General features: G+C 39.0%; 1 protein-coding gene across 1 annotated transcript in view; it reads right to left on the reverse strand.

The window, feature by feature from the left end:
• Positions 1 to 8,921: 8,921 nt before the first annotated feature.
• Positions 8,922 to 17,223, reverse strand: part of LOC136699711 (uncharacterized) — a 43,268-nt gene continuing 34,966 nt past the window's right edge. Inside the window, exons 9-13 of the mRNA XM_066674640.1 lie at positions 14,131 to 14,304; positions 13,280 to 13,453; positions 12,532 to 12,693; positions 10,615 to 10,661; positions 8,922 to 9,501 (exon numbers count right to left, since the gene is read on the reverse strand). Of these exons, the coding sequence (XP_066530737.1) occupies positions 8,972 to 9,501; positions 10,615 to 10,661; positions 12,532 to 12,693; positions 13,280 to 13,453; positions 14,131 to 14,304 (1,087 nt within the window). The 3' untranslated portion in view covers positions 8,922 to 8,971. The remainder of the gene's footprint in view (positions 9,502 to 10,614; positions 10,662 to 12,531; positions 12,694 to 13,279; positions 13,454 to 14,130; positions 14,305 to 17,223) is intronic.

Consider the following 17,223-nt stretch of genomic DNA (forward strand, 5'->3'; position numbering starts at 1 on the left):
AGGACTTCTTTTGATGTTGTGTGGTGTTGTATCTCAGGACGGCCACTGGGGGGCACCCTGAATCCATGTAGGAGTGCAGTTGTCCTGAATGTTTTAGTCAGGAACTCAATCACCATTTGATTTTTATCATTTCTGGTATCAATATAACTGTCAAGTGAAGTCATAGTGTCTGGTTGTAATATTCATTCCATAATGAACAGAGAAATATAGATTTCAATGTTCCCAAATTCTGTGAAACTGCACTCACATATTTTATATATACCGATTCATATAACATGGAAGTTAATCCATAAGTTATGGTATGGAAGGTACACTGTAAGTACCAGGTAATTCCCCTTTAAAATGCTGGAATGAACATTATAAAACGCGAGAAGATTTTAAGTATTTTAGATGCACTGATGCACTCCAGGGGTTAAGGGAAGGTACACTGTAAGTACCAATAATGCACATTAAAACACGAGAAGATACACTGTAAGTGCCAGAGAAGTACACGTTAATGTACTAAAAGTTAAGGGAAGGTACATAAGTACAGAATAAATACACTTTAAAACACAGGAAAGAACACCATTAAACGCGAGAAGGTACACTATAAGTGTACATGTTAAGACAAGGGCTGGATTATAAATCATTATCAAAGTTTGTGGAAGCAGGCATTAATAAAACAGCAGACTAGGATCGTAAATTCAGAAGTAAGAGATTTTTAATCCTAATAAAATGTTAGTTTTACTCAATATAAGTTTTATAGAGCTCTCTAGCGAACTCAACAGCTGTGCTAGGTACGTTAGCTTCTAAGTGAAGACAAGTGAACGAGTAAAGGAAATAGGAGTAGGAAGTCATTTTAAATTATTAAAAGCTATGATTTTGACAGGGTGGGACGGTGGCACAGCAGGTAGTGTCGCATTCACACAGCTCCAGGGACCTGGAGGTTGTAGGACGCTGGCACATTTTGGCTGCCGCTTCTCCCCCGGAGAGTAAAGTAAATTTCTCCCCGTAAAGCAAAGTATTTGATAAGTAATAACCTTTGGATTAAATGCTCACTTGGATCTCTTTCTGCTGTTTGCTGTGAAGGATTACTTAACCGTAAATTCATGGAGTCTAGATTGGTCATTGGAAGTGATAGCATTGCTGCACGGTGGCCCGGGTTAACTCTCATCCCAATGTGTCACAAGCTACACTGCCAGAGCCAACAATCATCTCTGTTTCATCTGTTTCTGCCTTCCGCTGCTATTTCTACCAAGATTTTCTACTATTCCACTCCACGCCTCCTTCCAAGGATATCATTACAGAAATAAAAAAACTTTTCTATTACTACGCCACCGCCGCTACATCCAGAGGCTCCCGTCGTAATTTCATCTACAATTTTACATCAATTGACAGTATCCCAACAGTGTGGACCGACATCTACTCTACTTACGTCATCAGAACACCCAGCAAGTCCCTACTCAACACAAGATCGCTCAACAATAAAAGCCTAATACTCATTGTATTCATAACAGATTCTCAACTGGATCTACTCTGTTTGACTGAAACTTGGCATAAACCCCAAGACTATTTCATCCTCAACTAAGTCACCCCTTCTGGATTTTCATATTTGGACAAACCACGCTCTGTGGGACGTGGGGGAGGTATTGCTGCTATTCACCGGCAATCTCTCATACCCCTGCCCATCCCCATTTCTGATGTTCCCTCTTTTAAACACTTTTCCTTTAAACTCCCTGGCTCTGCTCCTTTGATTATTTCTATCATTTATCGCCCTCCCAAACCCAATCCATCTTTCCTTTCAAACCTTACAGAATTTATTACTCAACTCTGCTCCTTGTCCACTTTCATATTACTCACCGGCGATTTCAATATGCACATCGGCTCTCTTACTGATAAACTTTGTGCTGATTTCTTGAACATTTTAACTAGTTTTAATTTCACCCAGTATGTCAACTTTCCTACTCATACTCGAGGACACATCTTGGACCTAATCTGCTGACAGCCTCTCACACAAGGACCTCGCTATCTCAGACCACCTGGCCATAACCTTTCATATTAACATCCCTAGCCTCCACCATAATCAAATCCACACCACATCTTACTGCAAACTTAAGTCTCTCTGTCCCACCACCCTTTCTACCTACATATCTAATGGCATTTCTACGTCCATCCTCCCTGTAGAACCTACCACTCATGACCTGGTAACACATTACAATTGTACACTTTCCTCCTGCCTCAACCAACTTGCTTCGATTACTACCGCATGTGTCTCCTTCACCCGTTCAGGTCCCTGGTACACCTCTGAATTACACTCACTCAAAAAACAATGCAGACAATTGGAACGCCTTTACAAGAAAACCAGACTCACAGCTCATAAACAAGCCCTCAATGACCATACTGACCTCTACAGAGCTGCACTTACCTCAGCCAGCACATCCTTTTACTCTGGCATCATTCATTCTGGCTCCTCTAACCCTCACCCTCTTCTCTACTATTAACAAACTACTCCACCCTCTAGATATGGTAACACAATCATTCACTACAGACAAATGCAATAACTTCATGAACTTTTTAAAACTTAAAATAGACAATATTCATCTACAGCTTTCCTCTAAACCTACTGCCAACGCTGATCAACCACCTGTTTCTACTGGTTTCCCTCTTAATTCTCTTGCCTCCCTATCACCCATCTCAGCCGCTGATCTCAACAAACATTTTTCGAAAACCAAACTCTCCACCTGCCTCATGGATCCTATCCCATCGTCATTAGCTAAATCATGTCTCCCCTGCCTCACTCCACTTATTTTGGACATCATAAAGTCATCACTTACTTCTGGTACTGTCTCCCCTGCCCTAAAACTAGCCACCATCAAACCAATCCTCAAAAAACCTGGACTGGACCATAACAACTCCGGCAATTTTTGCCCAATCTTAAACCTTCTGTTAATTTCTAAAATCCTGGAACGGTCAGTATCTCTACAATTGAAACATCTCCACTCTAACCAGGTTATGAGACCTTACGATCTGGATTTTACACCAACCAGAGTACAGAAACAGCCCTCATAAAAGTTACAAATGACTTCCTGCTTGCCACAGACTCTGGTTCCCTCTCCACCCTCCTCCTCCTGGATCTCAGCGCAACCTTCGACACAATAGTTTATTCCATTCTCCTCCACCATTTACAGATGCACATTGGCATCACTGGTTCAGCTCTTTCCTGGTTCACATCCTACCTCTCCAATAGATTCCAATACATCTCCATAAACAACTGTATATCTCACACAACTCCAGTAACCTATGGAGTCCCTCAAGACTCAGTGCTTGGTCCCCTCCTTTTCATCCTCTACATGTTACCCCTTGAACATATCATTCACCATCATGGACTTCAATTTCACTGTTACGCCAATGACATACAACTTTACATATCCACTAAAACCATCATCCCTGCCACAGTCTGTACCCTCACCAACTGTCTCACTGCAATAAAATCATGGATGACCAATAACTTCCTCAAACTTAACTGTAATAAATCTGAAATAATCATAACCGGTCCCAAATCCCTCCTTCCCTCTACATAGGCCTTCTCACTCTCCATTGATGGACACAGTGTCTAGGGGGACAGGGCCTTTACCATAGCTGCTCCCACCCTCTGGAATTCTTTCCCTTCACACATCTGTGCTTCAAACTAATTAAAAATTAAATTAAATTAATTCTAAATTTAAATTAAATCTCTTTAAGCAAGCTTTCAGCATCCACTAACATCCCTCCTTTTCTGTTATTGTTTGTCTTGTTGTATGTGTCTTATTTTCTGTAAAGCGTCTTTGAGTTGTATGAAAAGCGCTATATAAAACTGATGTATTATTATTATTATTATTATTATTAAGGCCTGCTCCGCGTGACTGTCTGTGAGGAGTTTGGTGTGTTCTCCTCGTGTCCGCGTGGGAGGTGATCCGGTTTCTTCCCACAGACCAAAAACACACACTGGTAGGTGGATTGGCGCCTTAAAAATGTCCGTAGATGTAAGTGAATGTGTGTGCAGTCACCTAGAGCAGGACTCGAACCCACAACCTCCAGGTCCCTGGAGCTGTGTGACTGTGACTGCAACACTACCTTTGCCACCATATATATATGAGAAAATCATTTAAATATCTCAACCAAGTTTATTCTGCACACTCATGGAAAGATAACTCTGGAAAGGTAATCTAAATTAAATTAGTAGCAAATTTTTTGTTTTATTAATATTGAGAAGAATAAAATGTTAATTTAGAGATGGACATGGTTTTCTTAGATTTCCGCTTCTTGGGTTAATTCTTATGTACCATTTTAGAGTCAAGCAAGTTCAACAGTTTCACAGACTCAGTGTTTATCTTAAAACTTTGTGTGTGTTAGAGTTAAGGATTATTGATTATGTCTCTAAAGCCTGATGGGTTATTCCTATCTAGAGGAAGCACATTGTTGTTGGGCGGATATTTTAATAGGACTTACTGAAAATAAAAATACATAAAGTCACCAGCCATAGGTCAGATTTAGCCAGATAAGATATCTGTGCAATAATGAATTGGGCTTTTTTATGTATTATTATTTTTTTATTATTATTATTATAATTAATGGGAATACTTTTTGTGTGCATTATTAAATTCTGTAGGTCATGTTTATAACATGTAAACGGTTTAGTGGTAAGGTTAAACAAATCCAACTCCAGAAGCTGTTGTTTATCTGATAATAAATTGACTCTTTCACAGAAACGAGTAGTGTGAATTGAATTTGTCAGTGCCCACACTGTACTTACACAATCAAGTTTATTATGTTTACTTAATTTACAACAATTATTTAATCTAGTTATGTTAGAAATACTAAGTGTAGTTTAGTTGGTCTTAATAAATACAGTACAGTAATGGAGTTCTAACTAATTTACACTTACAAGTAAAGTTATTACAATTAAATATGTTTATGCTGGTATTATATAGCACAGTGGCGCAGAAGGTAGTGTCGCAGTCACACAGCTCCAGGGGCCTGGAGGTTGTAGGTTCGATTCCTGCTCCGGGTGACTGTCTGTGAGGAGTTGGTGTGTTCCCCCTGTGTGGGTTTCCTCCGGGTGCTCCGGTTTCCTCCCACAGGCCAAAAAACACACGTTGGTAGGTGGATTGGCAACTCAAAAGTGTCCGTAGGTGGGAGTGTGTGTGTGTGTGAGTGAGTGTGTGTGTCTCCAGGGTGTATTCCCGCCTTGCGCCCAATGATTAGGACCCACCGCAACCTTGAACTGGATAAGCGGTTACAGATAATGAATGAATGAATGAATGGTATTATATAAAAGAGCTAATTAAAGCAAAGGGCACTTTGTTGGTTTTATGTTAACAAGATTAGTTAGCTAGACTAAAACCTATTAATTAAATCCAACTTAACAATAATTTACAGTCTTGTTGGCTATACATAATACTGTCATGTTAGTTCTACATAATACAGCCATGTTGGTTCTACATAATACTGTCATGTTGGTTCTACTTAATACTGTCATGTTGGTTCTACATAATACAGCCATGTTGGTTCTAGATAATACAGCCATGTTGGTTTTACATAATACTGTCATGTTGGTTCTACTTAATACTGTCATGTTGGTTCTACTTAATACAGCCATGCGGGTTCTAGATAATACTGTCATGTTGGTTCTACATAATACTGTCATATTGGTTCTACATAATACAGCCATGTTGGTTCTACATAATACTGTCATGTTGGTTCTACATAATACTGTCATGTTGGTTCTACATAATACAGCCATGTTGGTTCTACATAATACTGTCATGTTGGTTCTACATAATACAGCAATGTTGGTTCTACATTAATACTGTCATGTTGGTTCTACATAATACAGCCTTGTTGGTTCTACATAATACAGCCATGTTGGTTCTACATAATACAGCCATGTTGGTTCTACATAAAACAGCCATGTTGGTTCTACATAAAACAGCCATGTTGGTTCTACATAATACAGCCATGTTGGTTCTACATAATACTGTCATGTTGGTTCTACATAATACAGCAATGTTGGTTCTACATAATACTGTCATGTTGGTTCTACATAATACTGTCATGTTGGTTCTACATAATACAGCCATGTTGGTTCTACATAATACAGCCATGTTGGTTCTACATAATACTGTCATGTTGGTTCTACATAAAACAGCCATGTTGGTTCTACATAATACAGCCATGTTGGTTCTACATAATACTGTCATGTTGGTTCTACATAATACAGCAATGTTGGTTCTACATAATACTGTCATGTTGGTTCTACATAATACAGCCATGTTGGTTCTACATAATACAGTCATGTTGGTTCTACATACTACTGTCATGATGGTTCTACATAATACAGCAATGTTGGTTCTACATAATACAGCCATGTTGGTTCTACACAATACTCTCATGTTGGTTCTACATAATACAGCAATGTTGGTTCTATATAATACTGTCATGTTGGTTCTACATAATACAGCAATGTTGGTTCTATATAATACTCTCATGTTGGTTCTACATAATACAGCCATGTTGGTTCTACATAATACTGTCATGTTGGTTCTACATATTACAGCAATGTTGGTTCTATATAATACTGTCATGTTGGTTCTACATAATACAGCCATGCTGGTTCTACATAATACTGTCATGTTAGTTCTACATAATACAGCAATGTTGGTTTAATATAATACTGTCATGCTGGTTCTACATAATACTGTCAAATTGATTCTACATAATACTGTCTTGTTGGTTCTACATAATACAGCCATGCTGGTTCTACATAATACTGTCATGTTAGTTCTACATAATACAGCCATGTTGGTTCTACATAATACTCTCATGCTGGTTCTACATAATACAGTCATGTTGGTTCTACATAATACTGTCATGTTGGTTCTACATAATACTGTCATGTTGGTTCTACATAATACAGCAATGTTGGTTCTATATAATACTGTCATGTTGGTTCTACATAATACAGCCATGTTGGTTCTACATAATACAGCCATGTTGGTTCTACATAATACAGCAATGTTGGTTCTATATAATACTGTCATGTTGGTTCTACACAATACTGTCATATTGGTTCTACATAATATTGTCATATTGGTTCTACATAATACAGCCATGTTGGTTTTACATAATACTGTCAAATTGATTCTACATAATACTGTCTTGTTGGTTCTACATAATACAGCAATGTTGGTTTAATATAATACTTTCATGCTGGTTCTACATAATACTGTCAAATTGATTCTACATAATACTGTCTTGTTGGTTCTACATAATACAGCCATGTTGGTTCTACATAATACTGCCATGTTAGTTCTACATAATACAGCCATGTTTGTTCTACATAATACTGTCATGCTTGTTCTACATAATACTATCATGTTGGTTCTACATAATACAGCCATGTTGGTTCTACATAATATAGCAATGTTGGTTCTACATAATACAGTATTGTTGGTTCTACAAAATACAGCAATGTTGGTTCTACATAATACAGTATTGTTGGTTCTCCCAAATAAAGCAATGTTGGTTCTACATAATACTGTCATGCTGTTTCTACATAGAAGGGCTGGCGCCCCCTCCAGGGTGTATTTCCGCCTTGCGCCCAATGATTCCAGGTAGGCTCTGGACCCACCGCGACCCTGAATTGGATAAGCGGTTGCAGATAATGAATGAATGAATGAATGAATGTTTCTACATAGTTTGATATTCTCCTTCCCATAATCCCACCACTCTCACAGGTCTTTAATTTCTGTAATTTTAAATTATTCAAAGAAACAGTAAAAACTTCATATCAAACAACATGGAGGTGTTAAAATGTCAGTAATCACTCTTTGGCTTAAGATTTGCAATAAAAACAGAACATAAAATCAAGCTGTGGTCTGAAAAACCAACAGCCTAATCACACACTCCTTAAAAACATTAAGCTGGTGTTTAAAACAATAAAAGCGATCCAGTCTCGCCAAGGACATAAAACAATCTCTGACATGGCTCCACGTATATCGCCTGAGCCCCCTGAACCCCCCTCCTCCACGCATCAAACAAATTGTGGCTCTGCCCTGTCACACGCAGAGTGCACTAAGATGCAGCGTGAGGTTCAGAGTGGTTCCTGTCCACAGTGTCATCCTCAGTACAATAAAAATCCACCCATAAACAGATAATCATTAGAGGTGCAGTTCTGCAGAGCCATACCTGCAGTGTTAATGAAAACCACCCTCTCCACTCCAGACAGGGAGCATAGACATTAACCAGAATGACCATAAAACACTCAAACTGAGCACGCACCACCATGCACCTGCCCCTACCACCTCAGAGGAGATCAACAGGAAACGTCTCGCAAAGAGAACTGCTGTCCCACCTCCAAATGCCCCTTTTGTCCACACACCAAAGATTTCATTGTGTCAGAGTTAACAAAAACCTCATAATCAAAGTCATCGATTTTGAACTTAACAGCCACATTCAGTTCGTCAGTCCCACTTCTTAAAATCATGAAGCTCTGGCGTCTGAAACGACGTGCAGTAAAGGAGACTTGGTAACAAGAGGCCCTTTTATCATGTGGGAAACGATCTGACCATAGCGCACTAACTCTGCAGTCTTTTATAAAAGGAGGGACAGGGAAGTGTTATTTTCTTTGCGCGTCGCACCAGGGTCACTACAGAAGTGAAAATCCCCTGAATGACAACACCCACGGTAACCACACTGTTAGCTTTCTCAATGCCATCCAGAAACATCACCACCACACTGTTCATCCTGGACACTATACTGCCACTGTCACAGAATAGAGACAGACTGAGAAAAAAAGAGAGAGGAGAAGTGAGAAAAAAAAAAAACAAAGTGAGAGAAATGAGAGAGAAGAGAGACACTATGTACACACACACACACACTGATCAGTGTTTATTTTACCTCTCTCTCTCTCTCTCTCTCTCTCTCTCACACACACACACACACAGATTAATGTTTACTCTACCTCACACACTTGCACTGATGACCGATAAACCCCAAACCCAGCGTAGAGGGGCTCAGTGAATGTGGCGGTGAGTGTGTGTGTGTTGGGGGGGATGGTGTAGAAGGACAGAGTGCCTCCCTCCCAGTCCAGATACACCCCCACTCTGTTAGAGGGAGAGGGTGGGGCAGGGATCTCAGTCCTCTGATTGTTATGGAACAGAAAGTACATGCTCCCATCAATGGCCAGTCTCCAGGAGTTTTTATTGAGTCCAAACTGACTCTCATCACGGCTTCCTTTCCTCTGGATTCCTTTGTACGACACTGAGACATCAACTCCCCTCCCGCTCCACTCCACCTCCCAGTAACAGCGTCCAGTCAAACTCTCCACACTCAGAACCTGAGACCAATAATCAAATCTCTCCGGACAATCTTGATACAACTGTCTGTCTCCCACACTCTCCACCCAGTCCATCTTCCTGTTTCCCTCCGACAGAAAGAGATGATTGTGTGCTGTGTTTGGATCCGGAGTGACATCACACACATCTACACACACAGTAAACACACATTAGAGAACACACCATCACACACACACATCTACACACACATTAGAGGACACACCATCACACACAATAAACACACATTAGAGAACACACCAACACACACAATAAACACACATTAGGGAACACACCGTCACACACACACACATCTACACACAAACACTCATTAGAGAACACACCATCACACACACACGCGCACACACACAAAATAAACACACATTAGAGAACACACCGTCACATAGAGAGAGTGAAGAGAGAGAGAGAAGGAGACAGAAAGGAAAAGGTGAAAGAGAAAATAAAAACGGTAGATGGAGGGAGAAGAGATAATGAGAAAGAGGAGAACAAGAAGAAGAGTTAGCAACAGAGAGAGAGAGAAAGAGCCTGAAACTGAGATAGACCTGTGTCTCTGGTCCTGTGTCCTAACAGCAATGCTAATGTTAAGTGCAATGCTAACCCTGATCCTGTTAATATCGACCGAGGGTATCAGTCTACATCTAGATGCATGCTTACCCTCCTGCTAGTGGCTGCTAAAATCGAGCGAGAGAATTAGTTTCAGCTAATGGCATGCTAACCCTGCTGCTAGCAGCTGCTAATATTGACAGAGTGTATCCATCTCCAGCTAGCAGCATGCTAAACCTGTTGCTAGTGGCTCTAACCCTACTGCTAGTGGTTGTCAGTATTGACCAAGGGAAATTGTCTCCAGCTAGCGGCATGCTAGTCTCAGCCACAGATGCTCTGCCCACAAGTTCACAAGGGTCTGATACTTTGTGAGTCAATCTGGCCTCACTGTCAGTATTCTGCCAACTGCATTCTGACTGGCTCTGTACTTCCTCCTATAAAAGCAGATTTGTGATTGGTCCTTTTGCATGTCAGTCAAATTTAATCCTGCAGTAGTAGGCAGTTCTTGGCCATGTTAAGTGGTGAAAGGTACAAGAATTTCCCTTGAGAGTTTGGCCATATGAGACTAGCAGCATGCTAACCCTGCTGTTAGCGGCTGATTTTATTCAGGAGAGAGATATAAAGTCACATAGGAGAGAGAGTGTGAGAGAGAAAAAGACACAAAGAGGAGAGAGAGAAGAAGAGCAAAAGAGATATTTACATTTTCTAAGACTGGGTTTGATCCACTTCTGCCCTGAATTCTCCATCCTGAAACACACACACACACACATGACAGAGTGTGATGATACAGAAGTAATAAAAAATTAACAGATCCATGTCCTTTGATGAACTGGTGTCCTGATGAGTTTGTGCTGGTCTTTTACCAGATGGGGGAATAAGGTCTTCCTAATGTCCCCTTTATTCCCAAACAGCTTTTAGAGGAGGTTTGGAAAAGGAGAGGGACACATTAAAATGATCCTCCTGGGTGTGAAGTGAAGACAGAGAGACTGGATGTGTCCTGTATGTCCACTAAGTCCAGCTCTGAGTGTGTGTCTCCAGACCCTCAGGGATGTGAAGGTGAGGTGGAAGGGGACACTCCTCTAGCTAACAGCGCTCAGGCTAATACTGTGGGACCACCTCCAGAGGTAGACTATGGAGTCCTGGGGGACACACTGCACACTGAGGTGGGGGACACACTGCATACTGGGGGGGGGGGCATATTGCACCCTGAGAGGGACACAATGCACGCTGAGGGGGACACACACAATGCACGCTGAGGGGGACACACACAATGCACGCTGAGAGACACACACACAATGCACACTGAGGGACACACACACAATGCACGCTGAGGGACACACACACAATGCACACTGGGAGGGGACACTGCACACTGAGTGGGGGGACACTGCACTCTGAGGGAGACATGGAGTGCTGGAGGACAGATTTGAACAGAGACTGTGTAGTGGGAGACCCCCACCACAGTCTGATAATGACTGTGAGGATGTGGAGAAATGACTAGATGAGTTTGATGGAGAGGACCCCCCAAGTACAGAGAGAGATTAGGCTCAAGATACTTAACTAATGTGTACATCATACTCCACCAATTTGACACAAATCACCAATGTTTCACTGTTCACTAATAAATATAGGGTATCTGCAGGTATGAGAAAATTTAATTTAAGACCTTTTTAATAACACTTAGAGAAAAAAATTAGTATCACTTTTGCAACAGCAAAAAGCACAACTCCAATGCTGTGTTTACTGACTTTAAGTACGAGATTCCTGTAGTTTCTGAAGAACCAATATTTAAAAAACAAAATTCTGCTTTGTAGTGATTGTCCAATCACAGTGCAAAATTGAAGCTGTCCAACAAATTTTCGATTTAGTTTGCACTTGGCCATGCCTACTGTACCGTCTCCACTGGCTGAAATGCAGAAAAAATCCTGAATGGATTGAATGGCATGAATAATCTCAAGATTTTAGGGATCCCAAGTTATCACAAGGACAATTCTGGGAATAGTGTGCAGTAATTTATATATTCATTTAGAACCAGAACTGTGTTCCACTGTGGAGAAGAGGAGAATATTTCAAATTGAATCGGTCAACCCTTAATTTAATCTGTTTAGTGGAAGTGGAAAAAAAAAGGCAAAGTGGAAAAAGAAATCAGCAGTAGGTGGTGCTTTTCATTTTCTATTTGTCAGTGCAAACACCTACAGAGCTGATAACAACATTTCAAACGGGCACTTAGATTTTTATTTATCCATTTTCATTTTCATTTAATTCCCATCTGTTGCATACTGCAGTTGAAAATGTAAAGCTAAATACATATATCATTTTCATTTTGACTCTTATTATACACTTCATGAAACACAAGCAAAGCCTTGTTAGCACATTCATTTTGATAAAAAGCTGTTTTTATTTTAATTTTGCCATGCCTGAGTGAAAAATAAAATTGCAAATTGCAAAAAGTTATTTCATTTCATTTTTAATTTTGTCATGTTTGCACACACATTTGGAAAAAGAAATGGCAAAACGGTATTTGCATTTTCATCTTACAGTTTTAATTTCAATTTTAATTTTGTCAGGATTTACCTCCCATACCTCCCTCCCTCTTTCTCTCTCTCTCTCTCTATACCTGAGTGTGTGTAGATGGCAGAGTGAATCAGAGAGCAGTTTCTCTCCAGACTCTTCTGGGTGATTGTAGGTCAGATCCAATTCTCTCATGTGGGAAAGGTTTGATTTCAGAGCTGAAGCCAGAGAAAAACAGCCTTTCCCTGTTATTAAACAACCAGATAATCTGCAGAATGGAGGTACAGACAGAAAGAAAGTTAAATATATGAGATATGATTAAAAAAAACTAGCCACCTTTCTGTCATCTTACTACAGAAACTGTAACAACACAATTAAATCTAACTAACATACAATAGTTTTTCACAAAAGAAAACAACACATAGCAATAAGAAGTTTTAAATCTAGATAAAAATAAAACATCTAGTTACAAATAACTCTGAAATGAATGAAAAATGTCAATTTTCTGCACAGAAATCTCAACTTGTTTCACTGAGCTTTCCTTGATATAAATTTATCTAAAATTATATATTAATTGTTAGCAATAACAGGGATATTTGAGAGCTGCTGTAGCAATAATAATCTTATTAAAAACATATAGGGATAAAGAACAGTCTGTAAACACATGACAGAGGAGGAGTTTAAGAAAACAGATCAGTGTTGTGTAAGTTCATTAACAATTTAAAACCATCATCAGTTTATGATGGACAGCTTCGATGAACTAGAATGTTCTTCTATATTTTAATGTTAAAGTTATACAAGAGAAGCTGTCAGTTTAAGAGCTGAACATTTCACATTCAATAACAAATATTTACCTGAGAGTTGCCAATTTACTATGTGGACTCTTCAGTCCTTCACAGATCTTCTTCACTCCTGAATCCTGCAGGTCATTGTTACTGAGGTCCAGTTCTCTCAAAGAGCAGGTTCCTGATTGTAGAGCTGAGCTCAGGCTTTCACAAGATTTCTCTCCCAAATCACACAAAGCCAGTCTGAAACCAGAGGAAATATTTTACATGATAATTTTGAGTGAAGTAGGAGGAATGGGTGTTAAGTCTGTTGAGTGTAGTGAAGGAGAGATTGGGTTGAGAGATGATGTTGTGTATGATGTTCAGAATCTGAGGAATTTACTCTGAAAAATTTACAGTCTTTCTGGGCTACTGCAATACAATCTATCTGTCTTTAGATTGGCACAACCCTGTTCTCATAAGGAATACTTTTCTTGTTTCAGTTTGTTATTCCACATGAAAAAATCAACAAAATACCATTCAAAAGTCTTAAGCAAACAGCAAAACTGGAATCAAGCTTGATTCTTATGACTTACTCAAAGTTTCAAGCATTGTATTGAGAAAAAACAAGATTGTTGGATGAGTAAGTGTCCAAAAATCTTTCCTCCATAATATAACTTACAACACGCAGTAGTCTTTATAAAACCCCTTTTGCATGTATGGACCACAACCGTTAAACAGGGAGGCAAACTCAGATATATTTTGGGAGAACAGGAGAAAAAAATTGGTAGACACAGGGAGGTGACGTTAGGCCGGAGGGTTCAGATAGAGCTGAGTGGAGGAGTTAGGGTGTGGTCCAACTCCCAAAATTCAGTTATTTCTATCATTTTATAATTTACAGATTTTTAATTTAATTTTAAATTAATAATTAGAAAGCTGACCTGAGTGTCTCCACTTTACAGTGTGGACTTTTCAGAGCATAACAGAGCTTCTCCACTCCTGAGTCCTGCAGACCATTAAGAGTGAGGTCCAGTTCTCTCAGGGGAGTGGTTTTTGACTGTAGAGCTGATGTGAGACATTCATAAGACTTCACTGTGAGATTACAGGCAACTAATCTGAAAAAGAGAGAACATACAGAAGAAGATGTAATTCAGTGAAAGCAGACAGACTGAACAGTAGTTCTCTCTGAAAAATCAAGACACTTTTCAATAAGTTTTAGCAAATTTTCTTTTAGTAATTCCCTAAAAGTCACAAGTTTCAGATGATAAAAATATATATTAACTAACAATAGCATTGTGCATAATGCTAAGGGCTGTTCTTGTTTAGAGAATTGCCAGTTTTGTGTCTTTTGCAGATTAATTGCTATTTTTTTTTTTTTTTTTAATTCTGTTTCCTTAGAGTAACTTGGTGCTTGTGGTATTGAGCTTTTTCCTTTTCACTCCTTTTTCACTTGGGTTGCTGTGTTGGAACTCACCACCCTTGCGGTCTTGTAATCTTGGTGCGTGGTTGTGGTTTGTGCATTCTCCAGTGTGGGGACCAAGTGTAGAGTCAGTTGTGGTTACTGATAAAAAACTATATCATATTAATTATCATGCACAGCCAGTAAACTAGATTGTTTAGTTTGTTTAATCAAACTTGTGAAGTTATTAATAAAGTTATATATTTTATTGCTTTACATGTATTGCTACTTTTAAGATTTAAGTAAATATTGCAAACTTAACTCCATCTCAGGCCTCTGTGTATTCTTAACGAATCTGTGTTCTTTTATTATTATTATTTTACTTGGGGTGCATTTCTTGGGGTAAAACTCCCTAGTTGGTGTAGTCAGGCTGTTAGATAATTTCATTCTCAAAAGAAGGGTCACACTAGCAAGGTGTGTGTGTGTTTGTAATGGTAGTGGGTTGTGTGGAGTGTATCAGCACTGTTAGCACTTACTGGCCCAGAAACCGTCAATTAATACAGAAGAGAAAATAATGAATCTGTTTTCTGAAACTTAATGAACAAGAAGAACTTTGACTCTATGCGCTGAAATTATCACTGATGACCCTTTCACACATGCATGGTAATCCAGAATTGTTCCAGAGTTTACCTGGGGGAGGGAGGTGTGTGTGTGGGCGTGTGTGCCACCACTCATTCATTGTGGATATAACCTGGACTTTCTAACTTTATAAGACTCAGGGTGAAGTCTGAGTCAGCGCATGTGACAATGGCATGGGAAATATTTCTAAAATTCTCCTGCACAGGCCCAAACCCCATGCCTAAAGTATGTGTGAAAGACTACTCTGGGATGTCTCCGGACCTGATACTGCACAGTTTCTCAAGAAACTAATGTGCAAAAGAGGCACGAGAAACATCTTCAAACACTGAAACATGGATTTAATTTTGTCAGACCACTGCAGTGCCTAAAACTCACCTGTAAATGTATTAAACACAATCAGAGGACAGCAGGAGGATAGCCTTCTCAAAATCAACATCTCATTACTGTAACTTTAAACCAGAACCTCTTTTACTGAACAATAAAGACAACACTTGTAATGCAGTGAGATACCCTTCACAGGGAGAGTGAAGTGGTCAATCTTCCATTAGTTGCCTTTTTTACAAATAAGAGATTTGTAGGTCAGATCATTTCTAGATTTTGAATTTCTCCAAATATGTGATGATATGAAAGATTCCACTTGATTTTAATCATGTATGATACAAAACAGTAAATCAGACCCTGGAAATAACAAATTCATTAATACAAATTTAATTATATGCTCCATATAAATATATTATGTAAATTTGCATATTAAATGTATTTATTTATTTGTATTATTGAAAGCAACAACAAAAACAACCACATAATTACAGAACATGTATTCAACATTTAACAGGTAACAACTAATCATTGTTAGCTCAGTCCAGACTCACTTCACTGTGCATACTGTGAAGGTTAACACTCACATATCATAACGCTTAATATACAGACTCCATTCAAACTGTGTTTCATTGTTGTCAGAGGGAAGGGGTGAGGGTCTGATTTTGGTTTTGTTGAAATGTAAAGTTTTTACATTATTTATATTTACATTTTTTTTTATTTTGCCCAAGTAAGGTTCACTGTTACAAAATAGTGAGTTTTGTATCCCAAGAATTGATAAAAATATATGTATTATGTAATTTCATTCATTCATTATCTGTAACCGCTTATCCAAGTCAGGGTCGCGGTGGGTCCAGAGCCTACCTGGAATCATTGGGCGCAAGGCAGGAATACACCCTGGAGGGGGCGCCAGTCATTCACAGGACAACACAGACACACACACACATACGGACACTTTTGAGTCGTCAATCCACCTACCAACGTGTGTTTTTGGACTGTGGGAGGAAACCAGAGCACTCAGAGGAAACCCACGCGGACACGGGGAGAACACATATGTAATTTGTTAAACATAATTTTGAAAATGCTGAAATATGTTATACTTCTCAAACATTAAACAAAAAGCAATCTACTTCAAAAATGATTAGTAAAAATACAGAAATTAAAAATAGATTTTGTGCTACTTTTATTCATTTTACACAGCTCAACCAATACAGTGAAAAACCTAAAAGTTCAAAACAAAAAGGAAGAAAAAAAAAAACTAAATTAATTAAAACAAAATATGGCTTTGGCAGCCCATATATTAATGGGCTTTAAGACTTTGTAGTCCAATAACTGTGGACTAAACATTTATAATACTGTCCTCAAATAAAATAACTCGGAGCTTTTACATAGTGCTCTCAATCAAGGTTGGCCCCTTTCCTCATCAAGCTCTGTCCAACAAAACACCCCTTCTTCTGGCTGCAGTTACATTTATGCTTTGGTTTTCAGACCAAAATAAAAGGGTTAAACCAATATTACACAAGGGTATATTCTGATACCAATGTGTTTTTAACTTAAACAGAAAAGTGTACAGGACTGTAAAATTTTTATTTTCAATCAAATCCACAGGGTTCCCCAAAAGGTCTAGCAGAAATCAACTGTCAGATGGAACTTTGGGATCAATGTGAGAACCAAAAAT

This window comes from Hoplias malabaricus, chromosome 6 (assembly GCF_029633855.1).
Source record: "Hoplias malabaricus isolate fHopMal1 chromosome 6, fHopMal1.hap1, whole genome shotgun sequence".
Classification (NCBI taxonomy): domain Eukaryota; kingdom Metazoa; phylum Chordata; class Actinopteri; order Characiformes; family Erythrinidae; genus Hoplias; species Hoplias malabaricus.